Genomic DNA, 24,702 nt, shown 5'->3' with positions numbered 1-24,702 from the left:
TAAACTCAAGCACTATACTGCGGAAAAACTTTGACCGCTCCGCCATCATTAGATCAAACGGAAATTCCCTCACTCGGAAAAAAAAACGTATGCATTAAATTTTCTACTACTATATTACATTAACGATCGGTTCCTTACAACGAAGTTTCGGTATTGTATCTGGAACCCGGAAGCCATAGCGAAGCCCGCAGTAGCGCAAACTCAAGCAGTTCCCACTCGAGACTATGGAAAAACTTTGACCGCTCCGAAATCATCGGCGACATGTAAGGTACTTCTTTGGCATGCGTTTTGCTGGAATTGCAAAAGATTTGAAATGTATTCATTTACACGTTCGTCTGTAGCTCCTGGCGTCCAGACGAAGAAGAACGGTAATGGCCGTGGAAGAGAGAGTGAAATGCATCCGATTAAGCGAAGCTGGACACAAAGTAAAAAACATCCAGGAGACACTTGGAGTCAGAAAAACTCAAATCTACGAGACTTTGAAAAACATGGAATCGATTCTGGCTCAGTACGATTCCAGCAGTTTGCCTGCTCAAAGGAAATTGCTTGCAGCTCGACGGACGAAGTACAGTGGCGTAAATGAACGTGTCCTTTTGCATGCACAAGAATCACCAGACATCAGTGATGATCAATGGGACAGTTACTTGCAATTAGCAACAAAACTGTATGATACACAGACAAACATTTTCTTACAGCAAATAATGAAGCCAACACAACAACTCAAAATAGACTAATTTTTTCCTAAGTCTGAGAAAAGTCCACATTAAAATACAGTACAGTTTACTCTACTTAAGTACACTGTACTGCATTGGTGTAACAGTATTTTTTTCAACAGTATTTGGACCATGTTTGTATACTGTACTGTATTTTGTCCATATACCTGTACTTTATGGTGCAGTTTTTGTTTAATAATTTTTTATTATTATATTGTTTGTGTTGTTAACTTGTTACACATGTAGTTTGTTAACATACTTGCACGTTTCTACAGGACATGTACCGTAGTCGTTTCCCACATAAGGAAATTCCGTTATAAGGAAAGATTGGACAATGCAAATATGATTCCTTACTAGAGAATACTTACTGTACAATTCTCGGTTCTACGACTACGAATCTTCACTACGCAGTATGCACGAATTGCCTACTGAGGACGAATCACTTTTATAAGTACGATTCCTCTCCCCGCGCATGAGTAGAGAAGAAAACAAAGATGCAGGTAAAGTCATCAACGTGTGTATACAATTTATTAATAATTATTTCATACAGTCATTCTATCTCAAATAATAGCTTTGGACTCACAGGCTAACTGCTATAGTTTGAAAGCTAATGACGCTAGCATTAGCACGTGACGAGTGCTAGTTAGCAATGAAATGTCAAATGTGAAATAATTTTACACACAAAGGTAATGCCAATACGACTTTATTGAGTCATGTAAAGCATGCATCCGGCCATTGGTAAGTTTGGTCTCTTGTTTGCCTTTGTTAAAACATATTCTCGGCTCATTGTAAACATACACATACTTTACAAGCATACGCGACAAAGTAAATTTACAACGAAGCTGGTGGTAAATAAAGCAGTGACGCGGTGGATTATGTACAGACATTACGTTGTATATTTTTTGTCTGGCTTAAACAAAAGTTTGCGGGTGAAGAGGGCGTCTTGTGTTGCATGGCTGAGATGAGCGGTGGTGTTGCGGTTCAACTGGCTTACTGGCTCCCAATTCCAGATGTGCCGTTAGGGCAATGTCAGTCCAGTAATTTTGTGTTTCCTGTCTGCAGATTAGTCACGAGCTACATCAAAATTGTTCAAATGCAAAACTGTTAAAATCTAAAATAAACACTTAACCAAACGTATCGTTTACAACACCCGACTGGCTGCAAGAAATTATAAACATAGTAAAAATTAAAAATGTAAAAGAGAGCGGTATTTGGACCCGTAACACAAGGCGAAAAAAAAGAAGCAGCACCTTCGGAGGAATGCTTTACATACTACGCCACAAGCTGGCACACTTCACTCGGCGCAGAATTTGTACTTCCAGAACTAAAAAAATTATCCAACGAGGACGCAAATTAATATGGTGCTCAATGTATACGCCTATGTCAACTTTCTTCTGGGAAGCAACTTGACATGGTAACGATCGTGTTGTTTTCAGTTAAAGTTAATACATTACACGCCCTTGGGCTCATATTACACTTAGACTTAGAGATTCTAGTTGTTGTTACGGCATTGATTGCTCGCCTGTCAACCCAAAGAACCTTCTGAACCAGCAAAGAAAATATTGGTGTGTACATATGCGCGGCTAACGATGGTGTGGCTTGATTTTTGTATTTATTTATTGTTTTTAAATGACACATATTTGACCAGTTTCCACAGTAAAGCTTCCGCAATAACACATTGTGCACACTATCACAATTACACAACTCTGGTGTTAGCCAGCTCCAACCCTCAGCCTTAGCATTGCACTGAAGTCACAATCAGACAAGTAAAAGAATAAATGGACTATTTTGACTAATTTACATTGGATAATTTTCCACAGCAACCAGATGATCTCTCACTCTCTCTCTCTCTCTCTATGGCACACTAATGTGCCACGGCACACTGGTTGAGAATCACTGTGATAGAGTACTGTAGTTGCTGATGACTGCCGTAAATTATGGCATTTAATGCATCAAACTTGTCCTTTGTTGTTCACAGGCACTAGTGGCGATGCAGTTATTGGAACGAATGAAATCAAGGATTTCTGAAGTATTAAATCAGCGGCATTTGCACTATTTCCAGTATGTTGTAGATCAAGAATCATTCATTTTAACGGCTGCCTCCAATATGTTGAACATTCCAGCAGAAGTTGTGGAGTGTCTTTTATCACTGCAAAGTAAGATCCATGCAGCTGTCTCCCATGAGTATCGCTCTGCTTTTATCAGTGCTGGACAACGAGGACGACCCAAGTTCATTATTTCTGAAGAGCTTCTGTCCAGGCTCATCGAATTCCCCTTACCCGTGTCTTGCATTGCAAATCTTTTGGGTGTCAGCCAAAGCACAATCTTCCGGCATATGCTTGCACTTTGTTTATCTACAAGATCTACATACAGCAATTTATCTGACAGTGAGTTGGATGATGTTTTGCATAACAAAGAGAAGGATCCCAAATGCAGGTTACGGAATGGTTAAAGGCTGTCTGCAAGCAGGTGGACATAGAGTTCAGTGGGATCGCATCAAGGAATCCATGTAAAGAGTGGATGCTTCAGGAATTGACGAAAGGTTGACACGGCTGGGTTGCATAGTAAGGAGGACATACTTTTTACTTCGTCTTTAGTCCATGTGGACACAAACCACAAACTTGTAAGGTAAGACATTTGTCTCCTTATGTTTCTTGAGTGGCGGTGACTCCTAGCTTATTGTCATTTCATACTTTGTTTTCAAGGTACAACATCGTCATATTTGGTGCAATAGATGGGTACTCGAGAAAGGTTTGTCACATTTCGTGTGCTGAAAAGGATCTCTCTACGTGCCTGTGTTCATTGTTCATCAACTCAATCCATGCCTGCCCCCTTCGTCGTATTTTATGCCATCATTTTAAGACTATTGAACCAGACAATAATTATAGGTGCACCCCACAGGAGGAGAGGAGCATGGAAAAACTATTTTTAATTTTAGGAACAGAATGTCTCTATTTTATTAATACTGATTAATTTCCATGTCTTTCATGAATGTAGAAAATAAAAATGATTATACTAATCCATAAACGCAGGGACAGTGTAGATGTACTATGCCAGAAAGCTTGTTTTAATTACTTCATGCTAGTGGTTCGCAACTTCTCTCCACACTGCTTTCTGCTTTTACCACTGTTGCCATGACTCTTGCTTTTTTCCCCCCCTTGGAATCAATGAAGATTGAGTTTTTTGGCCTTAGAATTAACCACTCTCCAGTTCATTCAAACACTCTGTCTTTATATACAGATTTTGTATCTGGAAGCAGCAACAAATAATCGCTCCAGCACAGCTCATTCATTTTTTATGAAGGCAGTAGGAAATTATGGCTGGCCTTCCAGGTAAACGATTGTATGTGTGTATGCAGATGGCCTGTTGGACTTGGCAGATGTTGTTCATCTGTTTTGTGCCCAATATGTGTTCCTTCCACGTCTGGCTGAAGCTCTTCAGACCTTCACAGAGGGCTGGGACAACCATCCTTTATGCTCTGAAGGTGGGCTCTCGCCAAACCAGCTCTGGATTATGGGTCGCATGAGGAACCCTGGTGACCCGAATGAAGTTTTGCAGGTTTGTTGAAGATCACCCTCAACTCACAGTACAAAGGCAAAGTGTAGTTGACACGTTTTGAACCTTAAGATAAAGAGACCAAGATTTATTCAATTTTCATTTTGAATGGGGTCTCGACCTTCAACATTGCGGTAGGAGTAAATTGTAACCAAGGATCAAGTTGACTATTGATGTACCTGTGTGTCACAATTTGTGGAAGAGGTCACAAGAGTCAGCAAAAGATTTTGAGAGGTGTACATGACATTCTGAGGGTACACACTTTCTGGTTGAATATTTTCTTTTGTCACTGCACTATACCTTTGTATCTCTGTGTGTGCATTGGTATGTTTTTTAAGTATTCATAATTTTCCCTCATAGTTTCATGGACTCTATACACGCACCATTCCTGCATTTAGGGTAAGACGGTATACTAACTTCTGTTTGCTAGTCTAACGCAGGGGTCACCACCCTTTTGGAAAATGATCTGAATCTTAGGTACAAATCTACCTTCTGTAGTATATGTATGTATGATTAGTAATGATATATTAATCACTCGCGTTATATGTTTAAAGAGTAAGAAAGTAGCTGCACGATGCGGAGCTGATTGTCCATTGTGACGTGCAATGGACAGACTTGAGTTTCTGACCTTCGAGGATTAGTTCCGGTGCAGATGTCTAGCCGAATTTATAAACTCTCGAATTCTTTTGTAGTAGCAGAATCATTCGTCAATGTGTATAAATAAAAAGCTGAGTTAACTTGTACTTAACAGCCAGCTCGCCACATATTTGGCTGGAGGAGCTGTTTGATTTAAACATACCTAAGTTGTCATATATTTAGAAATTGTTTTTTTTTTTTTGCATAGGGTGCCCCAGTAGCTTCAAACAAGTGAATACTGGAAACAAATTACTCATTGCACCGGAAATGCTTCATGTGCTGCTGTGCGTATGGTCCACTGCTTAAGACATTGGCGAGATTGCGATATTGACCTAATGCTGTATCATTCAATGTTTATTCCCCTCCAGAACATGGAGCAATTTAGAACAGACTGGGAGGCGTTTGGTGCTATGCATGACGAACCATATGGAATTGAAGTTCAGGAAATAGCGTGCCCGCTGACTCCATATATTATGGAAACTGTACAGTCCATGATCAATCCCATAGCATTATCACATTCATTTGGCAGGGACATTTACATAACAATGGTTCAATGTATTCATAGTCTAAGGCAGGCACAAGAAATGCTTGACATGTAACAAAACTAGGGTTCTAGTGATTAACTCAAGCACCACTGCGATTCGATTTTGAGTCCCAATTTCGATTTGATTTACAAAATAGATGACTCGTTTTATAAACAAAATGTTTATTTTAACATACCGGTATGCATTTTGTCCTTGTTACTAACAGTATATTTTTTAACTTTTAAAAAAAATCCCTGAATTTAAATGAACTAATAAATCCGACTGTTTAACTGCATTTTTGTAACCATGCCTGCAAGCTGAATTCTCACAGTGATTGTGAGTTAACAAAACCCAGAGAATCTTGTCCCAAACCCGCTGATTTTCTCGGTTTCCTTTTTGAAAGAACATATACAGGCGTTGTGCATTTTTAGCTAGTAATAAGGTTTGTGCTTTTCGACCTTCTTCCTTTGGATTTCCGTTGCTGTGATTGGTCAAAATTAGTTTGGTAAGTGTGCACAAGTATTGGTGAAAACTAAAGTTTGGTAAAGCCTGATTCACACGGCAAGATTTTAAAATTGTCGTCTGACTTCCAAACTCGAGAGACCCAACATGTGAGGACAAAAAATAAATAAAAAAATCACGCTTATAACAGCTTTGGTTATAAGCTGTGTGGTGTGCAGCCAGACGGCAAGATAATACCGGGTATTCACATGTGAAATGGAAAATCTCGCAAGACCCTCGAGGTTAAACCAGATTTCGGAATAAACGAATGGAGGATGAAGAGGCAGCAGGGGTCTCAGATCATGTCTTGACGGTAGTGCTAGTTTGTGCATTATTTTTAGTAGAAAAAAAGTGACACAAAAAGGAAAGATCTTGGGCTCTGTTGCGCCATGCCTGTTTTCCTTTTGGAATCCTACCGCCACCCTGCTTTCTGATTGGCTGTACGTTGTCGGGAGGGGAGATTCGGAGTTGAAAATGGACCAAATAATCTTGCCGAGTGAACACAGCCAATCAGCTCAAAGTATTGTGCTGAATGTCCCGCATTTCCCACATTATCAGTATGGCTCTTACCAGGTTAACATTTATCGTATTAGTGAATCGATTCTTTTATTTACATCGATGCCTGTTTAAAGCAGTTTAAATCAGTGAATCGATTCTTTTTACATCGATGCATATTTTAAGCATTTTAAATTGATCGATGAAACATTACATTCCCTAACCAAAACATTGTATTTGATTGAACTGTATAAAAGCCAATATTTGCAGACAGTGCATTTTGAAAGAAAGGGTTGCACTGACATCTGTGCGGAGGGAGGCTACCCTCTCGTCCACCGGCGTAAACCCCAATGTACAGGCGCCAAGCCGGGGGGTAATAAGTATGCCCACACCTGCTCGGCGCCTCTCACCCTGGGCAACTCCAGTGTGGAAGAGTGTCCAACCCCTCTCGAGAGGACTGGGACCAGAACCCAAGCTGTGCGTGGAGGTGAGCCCGACTATATCTAATCGGAACCTCTCAGCCTCACACACCAGCTCAGGCTCCTTCCCTGCCAGAGAGGTGACATTCCATGTCCCAAGAGCTAGTTTTTGCTGCCGGGGATCGGACCGCCAAGGTCCCCGTCTTCCGCCGCCGCCCAGCTCACACGGCACCCGACCCCTTTGGCCCCTCCCACCAGTGGTGAGCCCATGGGAAGGGGGACCCACGTGTCCTTTTCGGGCTGAGCCCGGCCGGGCCCCATGGGTGCAGGCCCGGCCACCAGGCGCTCGCCATCGAGCCCCACCTCCAGGCCTGGCTCCAGAAGGGGGCCCCGGTGACCCGCGTCCGGGCGAGGGAAAACGTGGTCCGTTAATTTTATTCATCATAAGGGGTCATTTATTAAACAGTCGCCATTAAATGTAACTTTAGAAAAATGCACATGGATGTAAAACTAGAAAGATGCACTTGGATCTGAAATCGTTCAGTACAAACGTATTCCAACAGGAATGAACAAAAGTTTAATAAAAATAAAAAAAGTTCAACTTGAACCAACTGTTTGTGTTTTGGGACGTGCAACAACTCGGCATAACGGCAACTGACTGTCACAATTGTTTTTTGTTTTTTTTTCTTAACACGGCCATCACGCCCTGTCAAAAGTTTGACCATGCCATTATGGCAAGTGTTAAGTTTTTTTTAAGTCACTGTACGTGTCCAGGTGAGCTGACGGGAACGAAACAGTTTGCGTGCATGTACTCACGGTTGGAAAACACACACTGTGTTGTGAGTCACAATCATGGTAGAATTGAATAGATATAAAGAAATTATTCTTTGCATTTGGCAAAACAGGCTTGTGTCTCTGCCCGGTCATCCACTGCATGATGCGTCCAACAGTCAGTTCTTCTGTCACTCCAGTGTTGCCATCTTAACTTAAGAGATAGTAACAATGTTAGTTTTCTTCAAATTTCTGAGTACAAGACCCTTGCTTGGATATAACCCATTTTTTCCCCCGTGGGGCCTTAGATTGGCAATGGCAAGGAATTTGTGCACTGACCAGCAATTAAACCTGCACTGCAGGACAACAGAAAATGATTACTGTACCTCTATTACACTCCTTTGTGTAAAACGCATCAGAATCCTCAATCTCTTGAAGGTAGTCCTGAAAGAAGTTCATTATTTTGACTTCTTTCTGATGATTGGCAGAACCGATGTCGCTGAAGATAGGGCATCTTCTCTCCAGAATAAAGGCTGCATTTGCCTTTATTCAGGAAGTGCATTTCAGTCTGCATTATTATAAATCTTCCATAAAACAAAGTTCAATTAAATGCTGTTTAGAATTACAATATTTACCACATCTTTCCCTGGAAAAAAAAAATCCAAGGTAGAGGTCTTGATGATTCCTCATAATTCCGATCAACTCATACAATTGTAGGCCTTTCCTCAGCTAGTCCAGCTCATTGTAGAGTGAAGTACTACAGTCCTAATTGACAATTGTTTGAACAGGATAATATACTTTAGTAATAAACAAGTAACATGTAGAAGGAAAAAGTACATTTGCTGAATGTTTCCACTCTTTATCAGAACCCAGCTATATGGCCAAATGCTCAAAAGTTTAGTTTTATGTGCGTGAGGGGCTATGTAGGGGCATGGTGTGAGTATAATTGATCATCTTTTATGACCTTGTGGGGGTGGGCCCTGGGAGGTGGGGGGATGATTCTAATCGTTAAAGCACAGAGCGAAAATGTCTGTCTGCAAAGCCCTACAAAAGTAAGTTAGACTGACTAAAGTAGTGCACCACAGCTTTGCGCGAAACCAGTGCAGCAACTTGGAAAACATTATGGACATGACCAAACATGTAGCCTAATTGAAGTCAAGATATATGACACATCCTTTACTATTGACAAATGTCAGCAACATACAGAATCATTCTTTTTTTTTTCCATGGACACATTCCCACTGTAGCCAGAGTTCACAATATCATCAACCAGATCAATTATGTTATCATCACTGGCGCCGTTTATCTGAAAACAGGTGTCAAGTGACATGAAATTGCAACGTATCATCTATACCCAACAAAAAAGCAAGTGATTGTGCAAGCCATGTGGTTTATGCAAGTATTTTGTAAAAGCAAATGTAAAAAGTAAAATTTCACCCTCTCAATAAGATGCAATAGTTCTGAATCTGTGACATCACTGGCAGACACTTGAATGCTATCAGAGCACAGGTATCTGAAGCACCACTCACGCAGAAAGTTTGGGCAAGGTCCGCCTTGTGCCAGGCTCGCTGCCATGATCTCTCCAGCACTCCTAACCAAAACAAAAACACCGAATATACATTTCAAAGAACTATTTCTAATAATATTTGAAAAAAAGTCAATGAATTTCAATACGCACCTGAAATAATTCGAGTCCAAACTGGTCAGACAGTAGGCAGGAATCTTCCCTTTACTATATGTCCCTCCAACAAATGGCCTGTTCTCAATCTCTGTCAGCATTTCCGATTTCTGTTTGACATATGCGAATACCCACACACCTTGTTGACAGTGCCAAGTGAGTCTGATTTGAAAAACATGGACACACAAGGAACTTTCACAACTCCATTAAAGAGAAAAAGAAAATTACAAATCCTGTAAATAAATTTAGTGCTGTGATGGATCCCCTTTTCTTCTTGTTAATATTTGTAGTTGGCCTTCAAACGATTTGGTATGCACCTCCTTTTGCCTTAAACTGAAATTAAACACAGTAGCATTTGAACCTGTGAGGAATTCTCTGGTAAGGGCACCAGTATCGATGCCGGCCTCGCCATGGAATGTGCCCCTCAATTTACATTTGGGTGATGCGTTTTTCTGCCGTTGCCACTGTTGCATCAGCCCGTGAAACACAGATGGAAAATATGTTGTCATCATCCACCTGACAAATGATCCAATTCAGGATTTCACCAAAACTGCAATTAAAAAAAAATAGGACAAAAACAGTAAATTGTATAATTATTTCTGGTTCAATGTCGAGTATTTAATGAAAACCAAAATTAGACATGGATTTACAATGTCTAGTATAATAACAGGCCTCACAAGTCAGATAGGGACAAATGTTTTGGGATAGTGTAATCTTGGGTACAAATGACATATGTACTTTGACCGCATTCTCAAACTGATACTTTGCAAACCTAAGGAGTGTTTCCTATTGCAATTAATGGTCATCCAGCTATTCCAGTTACAGATTATTTACCTTTGTTTGATCCTTGTGTTGATATAGATTAAAGTCTTTGCAATATAATAGTAGTGAAAACAGTCACATTTTTTGATGACAAAATAACAGTGTATTAACCAGGAAAGCACTTTGCAGTGTACAGTAATGTCAACACTGACTGTGGTTACTGCTAGCCCTAAATAGCCACTTTCTCCAAAGGTGCAGTGCAGCTTGTTTAAGAGGAAAATATGCATGCTCTTCAAAGTGTATATTGTTCAAATGTGATCTTGTTCTACCATATCTGACCCAAAGTAAAGCATTACTTTTGAAAGGTATTGATTTGATTGACTGGTACTGATCCGCTTGAGTCCTGGTTATCATCCGAAGGGCTGCACACAGAGAACAGCTTGTCCTAAATTATCCTAACACATGCATAAATACACAGTACACTTTTGCAGCAATCATCTCATATGTAATTTATATAATTGAATGAGGAGTTAAGTCAAACGTTTTGTTTACAATATGTTCTATGCATCCCCACTAGTCCAAACACAGTATTCTGATTACCGGTAATATTGCATTTGTTAAATATGAGCAGCAAAATTAATCTCACGGGCGGCTGTCTTGCAACGCGCTGTTGACTGCAAATTACATCACAGTTGCTTAGGGCTCAAGTAACGACCAACCACGACTTAGCTTGCAAACAATCAAACTCAGAATACAGGTGAGCTGTGATTGGTTGTGATCTGAGCCCTAAGCAACTGTGATGTAATTTTCTGTCAACAACAAAATGCAAACTAGTCGCTCCCTGAGATGGATAAAAATGGGTGGATTTTGCTGCTTAATTCATATTCCATAAACACAATATTCATCAAAATATATCAGATTATCATCCATGTTTAGACTAACGGGGACACACAGAACATATTGTAAATAAATTATTTATTATTATGAATAAATTTAACTCAGGTGTACATGAAAAAGGTAGCAATGGAATAATTCATATTACCGTAGTGCGCATGTGGCTGCATGGATTTCTATTATGTCCATGTCAAATGAATTCTTGCAGACAGGACACTCGGCTTTCTTCAAAAAGAATTCATAGGGCATGTGAAAAAAAGGGTGCAATTAGTCCAGAGATTATTATCCTAATTTAAAAAAGGCAAAACAAGTTCACCTTGGCTGGCTGGTTTGAGAAGAAATCTGGTAATTCTTCAGGTTCTTCATGATCGCTTTCCTGGGTGAGAAACACCACTACTTCAGGAGTTTAGATCATAATACGGAACATATAATTTAATTCAGCTATAAAATGTAGCCTAACAGAATCATTTTACATACCTCTTCAGCACAGTAGCACCAATTTATAGGTTCTGTCTTGCAATCCTTGATGTGTAAAGGAAGAATCTGGAGTGGAACCATTTCCTTACTTACAGGCTTTACATTGGGCTTTTGGCATCTTTTCAAATACCTTTGCTCCAAGTGGTAGTGGATTTCTATCCAATTGTTCTTGTAATGGCGATATGTAAAGCATGTACTTTCCATTTCCGCTTACATTTTCTTAATCTGCCTACCAGTGTCACCTTGTCTGGAAGGATAATGGCCAAGGCACGCCGACCACCCCCACCTGAAATAGAAAAAAGTATGGATACTAACCAAGACTGTTTATACAGTAACTACTCCTAATTCGTGGTCCCTGTAGATTTGTCGTTTGATGACCCAGTAAAGGGGTAGGAGTCAAGAATTTACTAATATATTGGAAAAAAACAACTTCATTACTGTGGCTTTTCACACGCTGGAAATGTGCACATTATGCCACAGTATCGTATTTAGTTTTATAAATTAGTGCCCGGCCTAGCCAGTCAAAGATGCCGTTAAGACAGTGATATCTGTCTTCACTAATGAAGCGCTGTACAATCAGCAATCACGTAGCACAAAAAAGGTACAAATGAATAAAATACGCAAAACATGCAAGATAGTGGACTTGTACACAGACAAAATTTTAGTGTGACAAAGAATATTGCGAGAAACCTTATTATGAGTGTATTTCACCTGCAAAGAAATCCACTGCAGTGAGATGCATTAACAAGACATGGGCTCCTTTAATAGAATTTGTACTTCAGGAGCAACATTTAGAAGACAGTCAGGATGAGATTGCACCAAGTTTTGTGTAAGCACACACTGGCTGGAGAGTTAAAAACATACGGTGACGAGGCAGCTTCCGTGCATTCCAAGCGATATTGGTTTTCATCAGTTTTGCTATGCAAGATTCAATGACAAGCCACATGTTTTTAAGGGTGAAAAGATTTATTGCCAACAGCAAAAAAATGACTTGCAAGTAGTGTCACCAGCGCAGGTTATGTTTAGTTTTTTTTGTTTTATTTTTTACTTGAGTTTAAGATTTGAAATAATTGTAATTATGGGAGGATTTTTCAGAGAAATTTTGTGAGTTTGACTTTATTAGAGACATATTCGTATGCACTGCAATGTGTTAGTCATGTAAATACTGAACTTTATAGATCTTTCAGGGTTCCTTATTTCATATGTTTTCTTGTGATTTTAATGAAATGAGAATTGTTTAGTAGAATGTGTATTCAGAGTTGATGACCATCAAAACATATTCAAGAATGTAAAAATAAATCAACAAAAACTGCAAATGTACTCTTCACACTTGCTCGATCACGGTAGGTGAAAAGTTTAGTTGCGCAATCGTAAATTTTCATACTTCAGCAGAGCGGTACTCGCAAATGTGTAACATTTACAAGTGTGTAAAAGGTATGTTCTTGGATTTCATTTTTCAAATTTTCACCCTTACTCCAGATGGTGGTTATGGTACTTAAAAACGTAAACTACATTAACTCGACGCCACAGTCTATATAGCTTATTTATAAAAGAAAAATATAATTAACCAGTGTATATACGGTACCTACATACCTGTGGACTTTTATAGCATCCAGCCACCATAGATAGTTGCTAGTCTTGGGTACGCACTCACAAGCAATTCTGACAACTAAAGGTAAAAGTGTAAAGGTTGAGTGTTTGCATGGTAAGTAGGAGATCTGAGCGCAGGGAGGCAAAGCAAGTGTGCAAGGACATACAAAAATATAAATCACTGGTGTCGGGTCAAAACCTCAGTACGTCAGACTTTGGTAAAAGTCGTATTTAAAAAATAAAAAAAATCGTACTATTGGTCAGTCCACGTGTGGGTGTTTGTAAATTTTTTTGACCAATCTTAAGTGTTGAAAACGGCTTGCTCTCTTTGGTGGCACAATAATAATGCTTGAACAAACATGCCATATTTGGGATGTTGGGATGTTGGGATGAGAAAGTGGCTATGTTGGAGGTTCAAGGTTTCTGTCTGACGCCGGCAAAATATAAAGGAAAGACGTGAAACAATGAAAATAAACCAACAAATTCCAACAAACATTAAACGTAACAAACACTGGGAATAAACTCACCACCACAGCAAAGACATGATCAAAGAATGAATGACGTCAACAATGCTCTGACAATGATGACAGAAAACGGACCAAAATACAAGAAAAATGACGAGACAAGGTACACCTAAACAGACACAAGTGGCTGGAAGGAGCTTCTTGTTTGAAGAGGAAGTCAACTCAAACATTTTTTTTCCAGGAATTTTTCTGTGCAAGCCCACGAGTTGAACCAGGGCATTCTGATCAATATTGCGTTTGTGGAATATGTGTTAATCCACTCGTTTTTAGCCATCTCTGGGGGCGGCCATGTTGTCTTCTGTCGACTGAAAATGACATGGGTCAGGTAACGGCCAATCATGGTTCAGATTCAGAAAACAGGTCAGCCGTGATTGGTTGTTGTGAGCAGTTGTGATGTCATTTTCAGTTGACAGAAATGAAGGGTTAATTGGGCCTGAGTGAGAAGAATACAACTACTGTTACAGACATGAGTATTTTTTTCATGCCTGCAAAATAACTTCTCCAATTATACACTTGGGTCAGCATTCACACCAAAGAACACGCCAGCCTGGACCAATGCCGACCACACTTGCAGTCCTGCTCGAAAGCTACTGACTGCTGGACTCAGGTTTATGACAGATACCGGTAAGTGTAACTGGTGGTGGCAATAATATTCACAGTCCAGTTCTAGTCTTGAACTCGCACGGGCCATCTTCTGGCTGAGATCAATGCACATAAATAGTGCTGTTCATAAATTGGTAGTCTGTCTGTAGCGCGGAAACCCATTAACATAAAAATTACTTCCATCCATTGCACATGAAAAATGAAATAAATGGACATACGTGTTTTTCACAGGCCAGCGACGATATATTTTATAACACTACATGGAGCCTGGACTTTGAGGGATAATTGGAGCAAAGTGCAGAGCGGCTGCCATCTTGAACCAAGAAAGAAGAGAAAATAAAATAAAACAAAATAAAATATAAGTGAACTCCCTGAATTAAGCTATTCTCAAACAGATTGATTTGTTGTGAATGTGAACATGTGACTACAATTTACAAAAATCACGCATTGAAATTTGTTAGGGAAAACCCAGTCAGATGCATGATACACGTATATCCAAATTTGTATTTATTATATTAAATAATATGTCATGTCATTAGTACGTTGTTTTCGATCAAAACCGCAAGCCCGTGAGTCCAAAGCTATTATTTGAGTTAGAACAATTGTATGAAATAATGATAAATAAATTTTGTATACACCTGCTGTGAAGCTCCGTCCAACTCGCTCGCCATCCAGTATATCGCAGGTTAAAGATGGCGGCTAAGTATTTATTTATTTTAAAAAATTTATTTATATACATTTTCTCGAACAGGATGCATTCTTCATAACACATTTGTCTTGATACAGTAGAAACAGAAAACGAACATTTGCTAGGCTTTTTCAAAAATATCTTTTACAAAAATCGCTTTATTGGACAACACAAGAACATAAAGAAGTAAAACAATTTGAAGGCAACAATCATTGAGATTCTTCACATTCAAACAAATTATATTGTTTTGCAGTTTCCACGAAACCATTTATCCTTTCACTTCTTTCTACCATTAGAATTAAAGATTGGAGATATTTGTTTCACAAACATGTTAGTGACAGGGACTTATTTCCCCATTTGCGGGAGTGAATATGGTATTTACCTAGTATAACTATTATATTTATCAAATTTGTTAGCGGAGGGGACTCGTCTTTGAATAAAATAATTTGTCCTTTATTAAAGGGAGTGATATTTACGATATTGTTTTTGGCCAATCAAACAAATATTTATGGCGGCTAAGTATGCACGTACTCACGTTTTGTATGCCATACAATACGTGCTAATGCTAACAGTACAACGCGTCATTAGCTTGTGAGTCCAAAGCTATTATATAGCTATTATATATAACAATTGTATGAAATAATGATTAAAAAATTGTATATACACGTTGATGACTTACCTGCTGTGAAGTCGCGTCTCCTGAGAGCGCCGTCCGAGCCGCTCGCATTCGCCATCTTTGTTTTCTTCCCTACGCAAGCGTGGGGAGAGGAATCTCTGATCGATTAGCTCCCCTTCGGACCTGCCTGCGTTCTGCGTGACGTCATCCTAATTTGCATGTTATGCAGATTCGTCCTCAGTTGGCAATTCGTGCGTAGTGAATATCCGTAGTCGTAGAAGTGAGAGTTGTATTCACAAAACAATGGCACTCAAAGTTTTTATTCGTACTCACAGGAAAAGAAGTCAAACCCTCACAATTTTGATTCGTACTCTCAAGAAAAGAAGTCAAACCCTTACAATTTTGATTTGTACTCACAAATTATTACTTTTACGTATATGAATCTTTAATCACGGATATGCCTTTTACTATTATGGATACGAATGTTTAAATCACAGATATGCCTTTTTGACAGCGATCTTACTCCGTAGAGACTCAGAGAGTAGCAGGAGGCGCTGGACGAGAGAGCGGGGAGGGGGGAAATTGGTGGAGGAGCGAAGTATCGACCCAGGTCAATAGTATCGATCCGATCCAAGTACTTGCTTGGTATCGATAATATCGATATTTGGATCGATCCGCGTAACGGTTTTTGTATTCGTCCAGTACCGTCTCGGTGCGGGCTTCACGGTTCGGTGCATGCAGTCATACGACGAATACGTCTGTTGGGAGGAAAAGAAAAAAAAAGTCAACGCCCGAGACTAAGCGACTGCCACATTTGTTGTTCAACTGTGTGTCGGCGTTGTTCGACTTCCGTGCCATATGTTGAAGGTAACGCTTCAAACATGCTGTAACGAATTGGGTTATCTGTGTTGTGGTCGAATTTGTGTTTTGCCGTGAAGTGTTGTTTCGTTATCATTATCAGGCTTGTGCAAAGCTTGGTGATGAGCGGATCATTTAAATCAGGTGTGTTGCAGGCAAGGAGAGATGGAAAACAGGCTGGATTAGGGACTAATGAGGACTGGGATTGAGCACCCTGTGCACACCCAGATTGACAGACTGCTCACCCAGTGAGATTCATGACCAAATATATATTTTTACAGTTTTAGTAAATTATTAGGAAATTATTTTTTTTAATTTGTGTTTCATTGCGTTTTTTATTTTATTGATTAAGAATGGCATAATTGTGGTTTTCTAAGGAAGATCTGAACTTCATATTATTCAGTACGTCATTTTATTTGAAAATACGATTTGTCGAGACAGGAAGATTGTGCGAGGTGAGAGAAATATTCAGGGCAGGCCCACCCTGATTTTTCCAGGCCCACCCATTAGCCACGTTCTGGCTCCGCCCTTGATTGAAAGTGTCCAATTGATCTACCATACATGTTTTTGGAATGTGGGAGGAAACCGGAGTACTCAGAGAAACCCCACACAGGCACAGGCAGAACATGCAAACTCTACACAGGGGGGCCGGATTCGAACCTACGACCTCTGTACTGTGAGGCGGACGTGCTATTTTTTTTTTTCTTCTTTTTTTCTGCTGGTGACTGGCCTCCAGCTGTGGCCCGCTTTATAATCCTTATTTTAATCTGCCGGGGTGGCAGAATGATTGTGGATGTAGGCCTAAAAGGAAGGGCCTAAATCGTGGGGATTATTCGCTCTCATTCTCTCTCACCCTCTCTCTCATTCTTGCTCTCTTTTATCCTTTTTTCCAGCATCCCATGTTCTGGCCTTCATTTGTGTACTTTGGAGCAGCCATGAACACAGTTGGCGGCGTTCACCGAGGCTACCTCAGGAAATACGGTAGGCTGCTCGGCGAACATTCACCCCACAATCCTGCACAGTCTCAGAGGCTGTAATTCAATATCTTAATGTCATATTTGAGTACATTTAGAGGCCACATGGGTCATTTCTGAATCCGATTCAATTTGAACTGTGTTTTAGTTTGCTTCTGCCAAAAATGTGCTTTGCAATCTTGCTTCTTGCTAATGTTAGAGTTCTTGGATGGCATTTGAAACAGCTAAAGGTCAGTATCATGATAAAGTGCCTTGTGGTGCAATGTAACATTTGCACACATACCAGTAAAAAGATAAGTCTCTTAAAATGTGTTCCTGTTTCATTCAGTTTATACCATCTTTTTCATTTTTATTGTGGCATGTCCCACACATTGCTCTGCTAATAAAAGCGTGTAACAAATACTAAATCTAAAAATTCCTTTAATGGTTTTACTGTCCATAACAAGGTACAGTTGTGCTGAGTTTATTCCGTAACCATGCCCGTCACTAAAAAATACATCTCAAATCTTTTTACATTGAAATGAATGGAAATGCCATTAATCCGTTTCAGCCATCCCCCCGGACCGCCCATAAAAATGTTGGAATGTGTACTTTAATGTCAGTACGGCACTAATACTGTATTAGTCATTCTTCGCAGAGGATAAAAAAAATGTATCACTGTGAGTGCTGTTACATTGTCCGTATACATGTGTTGTAAATCACTTAAGTTCAGTCTATTGCTTAAAGGGTTATAACACTGTAACATTGATGCTATTCAGCATTAGCATTAATGTAGCGGACTGAAAGGCTACCCTATGTGGTTGCTTTATACACACAAAGTTTTTTTCTCTTTGTTTGATGTTTAGTTTGACAGAAAACTTCAACTGGGAGTCAACTTCAACCAATAAACGGAGGGACAAAATGTCACTGAGTGCACTCCCTTGGTGTTTTTTTTTTTTTTTTTTTTTAATACAACGATGACATGATTCTGACTCAGGACACTTTTGGCCCACCCTGACTAATCTCATCATTCTGTCAGGAAGAGAACATTGCAAGCTGGTAGTTTGTAGACTCATAACAACAAACTTACTTTCTTTTAAAAATACATAGAGGGTGTCTATAAATTGTTTTTTTGTTTTGTTTTTTTAAACACATCTGCTGTTTTTTTTTTCTTTTAAAAATGTAGATATTGAAAGGTAGTTGTTTTTTTTTGTTTTGTTTTTATTGGAGAGAAGATTTTTCCGATCGACATACATCCACCATCTGATAGGGTTGCCTTTCTGTCCAAAGTGATGAAGCCCCTCGGCAGAATCGGACCTCACCCACCCCTTTGCACGCCACATCAATCAATTAATCAGAAATACAGTCTAGACATTTTGAACACAAAAAAAGATAAAACATGCTTTTATTTTGAAAATAAGGAGTTATCCCTACATTTTTGAGACGTTAAGTGTTGCTAAATTGCTTTTGTAATGCATTTTTTTTAATTGCAGAGACTTTTTGGGCACCTTTTAAAATTGATATTACAACAGTAGGTGGACAGAAGAATTAGTTTAAACATTTTGAAGTACGAATAGTGATGTGTGTCCTAAAACATTTGTCAACATGCTGTTAAGTCAAACCTTTCTGTCTGTCCTCTCTCGCTCTTTGTCCAATCCCACTCACGTTTAATCCTCCATGTAGAGAAGTAGAGCAGATCTTCATCATCATGGTTATTACAGGATGAACGGCTGTCTGGAACGCTCGCAGTCTGACGTTGTCACGTGTGTCCTGTCCTGGAAATGGACATCATTGCGTTGTCAGAGTGTTAGTCATGCATGTCAGGTTTGTTGAGAAATGGGCATTGGGCATGTATACACACAATAAGGATGGTGGCTCTCAAAATGGCGTAGGCATGGATGGCATCCATGGGCTGTAGTTTTACTTTTTTTTTACACTTACACTTAATTTTCCCCCGTCTTTTTTAAATAAGAATTAAGATTATTGAGTAGGGGCAGGCTTCTTTGTAAGGGGTCCCTGGAACGAAAAAGTTTGATCATTCGGTATAAGCCTGCACCAACGCATTGCAAACCCCCCAGTCCGCCGATTTACAACTACTCTCCTAAAAAAATCTGAATTTAATCTTGAGGCATTGCAATTTTTTTTCTGAAAGCAACACTGTGTCATCTGTCAGTTTTTGTTAATTATGGTGGCACCATGTGGTCAAAAGCGCTGGTGTAGCTAATATACAAGACTCACAGGCATATATTGTTTATCCTTTTTGGAAAAAATGCTAATATTCTTCAGTATTTTACTGAGTAACTAAGAGTAGGCTACGAGTACTATTTTTCTTCCTTTGTCTGCTTGACTGAAGTATACTGCCTCCCGGTGGCCTAGTGGGCATACCGGAAGGAACAGCACGATGAATCAGCTGATGGTGTAGAGCAGGGATGCCCATGACGTCGATCGCGATCGACCGGTCATCGCAAAGGCATTGTGGGTAGATCGCCAGCCTATAATCTTTCTTCACTACTGTATTGCTACGTTCATGCTACATTCACACCAACTGCGTTGGGAGCGTTTCTGGCGGCCCATTGGAGTCAATGTAGTTCGCACGGTTGTACGTGGTTGCGTGCGGGGCGGCGTGAATGATGCGTTTGGAGCGGTGGGACGCGGAGCACCAAAAATCCGCCAGTTCGCTCCATTCGGCGCGTATAAAACAAGTCAACTTTTTTGCCATTTCCCCTCGCTGCATCAAGTCAGCATCAGGCATTCTACGTCACACAAAGCCACACAGCGTCCTTTTCACTCGGCAGCTTTTTTTTTTTTTTTTTACAGTTCCTGAACTTTACCAAGACAGCAATATTGATAGCATTAGCATAGTGTGCAAAGAAGTTGACTTGTTTCATACACGCCGAATGGAGCACATGGGCGGATTGTTGGTGCTGCAAATCTGCTTGAGGCTGGCTATCAGCAGCTACTGACCGGACTATGCGTCCCTGGCTGATTCCATTCAGTGCAAGTCATCCGAGTAAGGTTGGAAGGTAACAAAACATTTTGTTGTTGTATTGTGCTACATGCAGGTTGATGCAGTCATGCAAGGTACACCAGCATATACGGCACATATAAAAATAATTATCAATATGTTTATAAGAATGCCTTTTGCATTTTTAGTAGGTGTCATAAGTAGCTCTCAGGCAGAAAAAGTGTGGGCATCCCTAGTGTAGAGGTACACTCGCCTGAGTTGAGTGTGGGCATCGGTTCCCCCTCAGTGACTGTGTCTGTGTGTGTGCCCTGCGTCTGAAAAAAAACAAAAAAAAAACCTGTGGACATTTCTGGAGCAAAAACATCCAAATGAAGTTGCTCAGAGTCTTTCCATTCCTTCGGCAGGGGGCTTCATGTTCAAGCAGTGGAAGGACAAGTACGTGGTTCTCAGCATGGAGGGAAGCCTGCTAGTGTGCCGCGACGGCGAGTCCCCGCCCGACCAGGTGGTGGACCTGCGGAGCCACTGCGAGATGATCGTGGAGGGTCGAGAGATCCTGGACCTGCCCAGGCTGCCGGCGGGGGGCCGTAGGGACTGCTGCTTTGCCCTCATCCTGCAGCAGAGCAAGTTCCTGCTGATGCTTGCCGACAACCCGGACGACTGCACGTGAGTCTCGCCGCAATATCCGTCCATCCATTTTCAATAGGTGGACTCACTCAACAGATACAGACAAACAACCATTCACAACTGTGGACAGTATAGAGGTCCTCATAACTCACAGTTAGACTTCTCTAGGCTCCATCATAACCGCCAATTGGCCAATAAAAAAACGGCAGTGAACAGCCGCCGGAGCGAGAGCAGGAAACAAGACTCCCAAAACAACACCCTAAGAACTATGGGACAAATTTGAATATCAACTATAATCACTGCTCTGTATTAGATATGATGCTCTGTATTAGTAATGAAACATATTGAAGTGACAAAAATAGTGCCATCTACATAGGAATAGGAATACATAGATCTTGTTTATATAGAATGACTGGTCACTTTTCCTTTTCGCAGTCTGTGGCTGAGGCTGATAAGGAAAGTGAGAGAGGTGAGTGTTTTTTTTTGTAGTAGTGATGTTCGCTATAATACCAACTGTGGCCTGTCTGCGTCCGTTTCCAGGGTGTCATGTCACCCACCGGACTGAAGAGGCAGTGCAGCATCACCCGCTGCATCACCGACAGGGACCCGCTGCCCGACTCCGCTAGCGACAAGGGCCCCGGCTCGCCCCGGCCGAGCGAGGGTACTCCGCCGCCATCGGCACATGCCACAGTGAGGGGCGGCTCACTGAGAGAGCGAAGTCAGGGTCAGTTTTTGGACATTTTGCAGGCTTCGTCACACTTTCATGATCATCACCAATTGAAAGCAAATTTGCAAGGCTTTATCTTTTATAACCAGACGCACAAAAAAAGTCTCAATTACCCAAGCCCGAAAACAAACAGAAAGTGAGGAATTGGGCATTTTGCTCCTAAGTTTTCATATTTTCAGGCTTTGTATGACATTTCCTTAGTGAGTTAACTTAAAATAAATTATATCAGCAATCGAAACAAAATTTGCACAGTTTATTATAGCGAGATGCACAAAAAAGTCACAGGAACCCCAAAAACTATGTAGTGGGCTATTTTGCAGTGAAGTGGCAATTTCACTGTGATTTTGGACATTTCTGAACTTTATACTTGGATAACATATACCAAGAGAATTTACAAAAAAATGATTGCCAAAGACAAGGAAATTCCTGATTCTTTTGTAACCAGACACACAAAAGTCTCAACAAGCCATGCCCAAAAACAAACAAGAAATGGACATTTTACTGCGAAGTGGCGATATCTAGGCTTCTTATAAAGTTTTCCTTGAGAATTGGCTTACAAAAAAATTGTATCAGCAGGTGAAATGAAATTTGAAAGCATGTCTCTTATAAGGAGATGCACAAAAAAGTCTCAGGACCCATGCCCAAAAAACCCGAAATGGTGGTGGGCGATTTTGCTGTAAAGTGGTAGTTTTACAGTGATTTCGGACATTTTTGGACTTCATATTTTAATAACATTTACTATTTAAAAAAAATGAAAATTGCATCACAAATCGAAACAAAATTTGTAAAGCATGTCCTTTGTACCCAGATGAAGAACCCATGCCCGAAAAACGAACTGGAGGTAATTTTTCTATGAAGTGGCAATAATGGACATTCCTCTGCTTTGTTTAAAGTTTTCCAAGAGTACTGTATTAGCTTACAAAAAAGTGTATCGGCTATCAAAACAAAAATTGTAAAGGCACAAAAATGTCTCAGAAATTCAAACCCGCAAATGAACAGGATGTCATTGATTTTGCTGCGAAGTGACTCTTATGGTGATTTTGGACCTCTGAAATTGTATCAGCAATCGAAACAAAATTCATAGCGCATGTCTATCATGACAAGATGCACAAAAAGTGTCTATAACATGCTTGAAAACTGATAGAAGAATTTTCTGTGAAGTTTCAACTTTAAGGTAATTTGGGTTGTTTTCAGGCTTTGTATTTGAACAAAATTCCTCAAGATGATTGATCCAATCATAGAATAGAAAGATGGGTAAAATTATATTGTTTTTTTGTATTCTGTACATATGAAAAGAATTATCTCATACTCAAGAATATGATACGATTCCTCTCACTTTTCCATCAGCCGGCGGACCTCGGTGGCCCATGCGCAGCGTCTCAGTGGCCCCCCCTCACCGGGTATCGGATTGCCTTCGCCACAGCAACAGCAGCGACGCCCGGGCAGTGCGGGCGGTGTGCCTCCTGATGGGCGGGGCGGCGGCCTCCTCGGCCCTGAGCTACCTTAACTCCTGCTCGCCGTCCTCACCATTGCTCGACAGAGCGCCCGAGATGGTCCACGCCAGCTCGGGGGGCTTCTCTGAGATGCCGGCTGGGGGCTCGCTTCACGCCTGCGGCCAGGGCGTGGACTCTGACGCGCACTTCAACAGCTTCGACTTTGAGGGTGACTCTGATTTTGATGCGTTTGACTGCGGGGGGTTTGCCTTTTAAGACACTTTTGTTGGCAGCACATTAACGCAGGGGTTCTCAAATCTTTTGCGTCCAGGGCAGGAATTTGATCAAAGATCACCTCATAATCTTAAAGCTAATTCAACATACAGTGCTGTATTGCCATGTGAACCCCTCAACGCCAGAGGAAGTAAAAAGTAAGCTATTTTCGAGCAAAAAAAAAGTTGTAACAACAAACTTTAATTACAATACTTTTTTTTTTTTTCCAAGAAAAAAAGTTGTGATTGTCACAAAAATTGTGCAACGTCAACATGAAATTAGATTTTTTTTTTTTCCAAATCAGAGTACAACTGAGAACTAGCTAGTAAATGTTGCTTCACGCTAGTCAGTCAAAGAGTGCACATTGGCCGGGCCACAATTCCACCACAGGCCACTGAATTTGATCAAAGCCAACACAATAAGAGACACTTTTGGCCACAAGGGGCCCACATGGTCGATGTTTTACAAATCAAACACGTTTTATAACAAATAAGGGTTGGTGCTTCACAGCGGGCCCGAGACGCTTGGGGTCCACCTGAAAGTCTTCCCATATTCATTCCTGATTCATGCACATAATGTCATGCTCTGAGATATGCATTTATGAACCCCTAAGGGTTCGGGTACCTAAAGGGAAGTCTACCCAAACATGTTTTTTCAAGAATATGTTCTATGCAGGCCCACTAGTTGAAACGAGGCAATATGATCATACACACGTTTAAAATATAATAGAACGTTTTGGCATCTTGGGGTTGGTTCCCCCGTTAATACTAGGGAATTTTACATGAAAGCCGGTGTTCTTCCTGTACGATGCTCCTCAGGTAAATCATTCATGATCCAACCATTTTCCAGAGCGTTTGATGAGCTGGAGCCTATCCCGGGTCACATCTACAAACAACCATTCAGACTCACATTCACACCTATGGACAACTTAGAGTCTTAGAGAGAACCTAACATGAATGTTGTTGGAAAGCGGGAGAGAAGACCTGAGCCCAGAATCGCACCTGGAACATTTTTGACTGAGGCAAGATGTGCTAACCACTAGTGCACTGTGCTATATCCTTCATGTTATTTGTTCTTGAGTGAGCCCTCATGTGTCTCCACTGTAAACATGACCTTTGGTGGTTCCGTTTACCATTCGATGTGCCCTCCATTTTATATTAAAAGCCGTCTAATTGTAGTGAGTCGTTTTCTGACAAGCAATCACACAATTTCAATTTTCAAGGGACCAGGTGTATAATTGATGCCACATTATAAATGCATTGAAAGTGTGTGTATATATATATATATATTTGGATGCATCACGTAATGGAGTTACGTGTCTGTCACAGATTTGATTGAGTGAGACAATGATGATGGAAATCAACTCAAGCTCTCTTTTGATCCATAGCCAGGCCAGGAAAGGGGTTAAGCCTCTTTGTTGTTT

General features: G+C 40.5%; 1 protein-coding gene and 1 pseudogene across 2 annotated transcripts; one reads left to right on the top strand and one right to left on the bottom strand.

The window, feature by feature from the left end:
- Positions 1 to 94: 94 nt before the first annotated feature.
- LOC147145202 (uncharacterized) lies at positions 95 to 24,456 on the top strand. 2 transcript variants are annotated; one of them, XM_086036105.1, is made up of 12 exons: positions 95 to 263; positions 342 to 1,213; positions 2,692 to 3,341; positions 3,419 to 3,464; positions 3,954 to 4,045; positions 4,147 to 4,271; positions 4,629 to 4,667; positions 17,198 to 17,285; positions 20,627 to 20,885; positions 21,282 to 21,315; positions 21,387 to 21,570; positions 22,921 to 24,456. In XM_086036105.1, the coding sequence occupies exons 5-12, from the start codon at positions 4,030 to 4,032 to the stop codon at positions 23,280 to 23,282; spliced, it is 1,107 nt and encodes a 368-aa protein (XP_085892231.1). In that variant the 5' UTR covers positions 95 to 263; positions 342 to 1,213; positions 2,692 to 3,341; positions 3,419 to 3,464; positions 3,954 to 4,029; the 3' UTR covers positions 23,283 to 24,456. The 2 variants fall into 2 exon arrangements, with proteins under 2 accessions (XP_085892231.1, XP_085892232.1); XM_086036106.1 differs by lacking the exons at positions 95 to 263; positions 342 to 1,213; positions 2,692 to 3,341; positions 3,419 to 3,464 and having other exon boundaries at positions 3,943 to 4,045.
- LOC147145203 (G2/M phase-specific E3 ubiquitin-protein ligase-like) lies at positions 7,585 to 15,564 on the bottom strand (annotated as a pseudogene).
- Positions 24,457 to 24,702: the final 246 nt, after the last annotated feature.

The sequence above is a fragment of the Filicampus tigris genome, chromosome 7 (assembly GCF_054856515.1).
Source record: "Filicampus tigris isolate MCC_2025a chromosome 7, RoL_Ftig_1.0, whole genome shotgun sequence".
NCBI classification, from domain to species: Eukaryota; Metazoa; Chordata; class Actinopteri; order Syngnathiformes; family Syngnathidae; genus Filicampus; species Filicampus tigris.
Note: the sequence above shows the minus strand (reverse complement) of the source record. Positions and strands in the feature narration are given on the sequence as shown.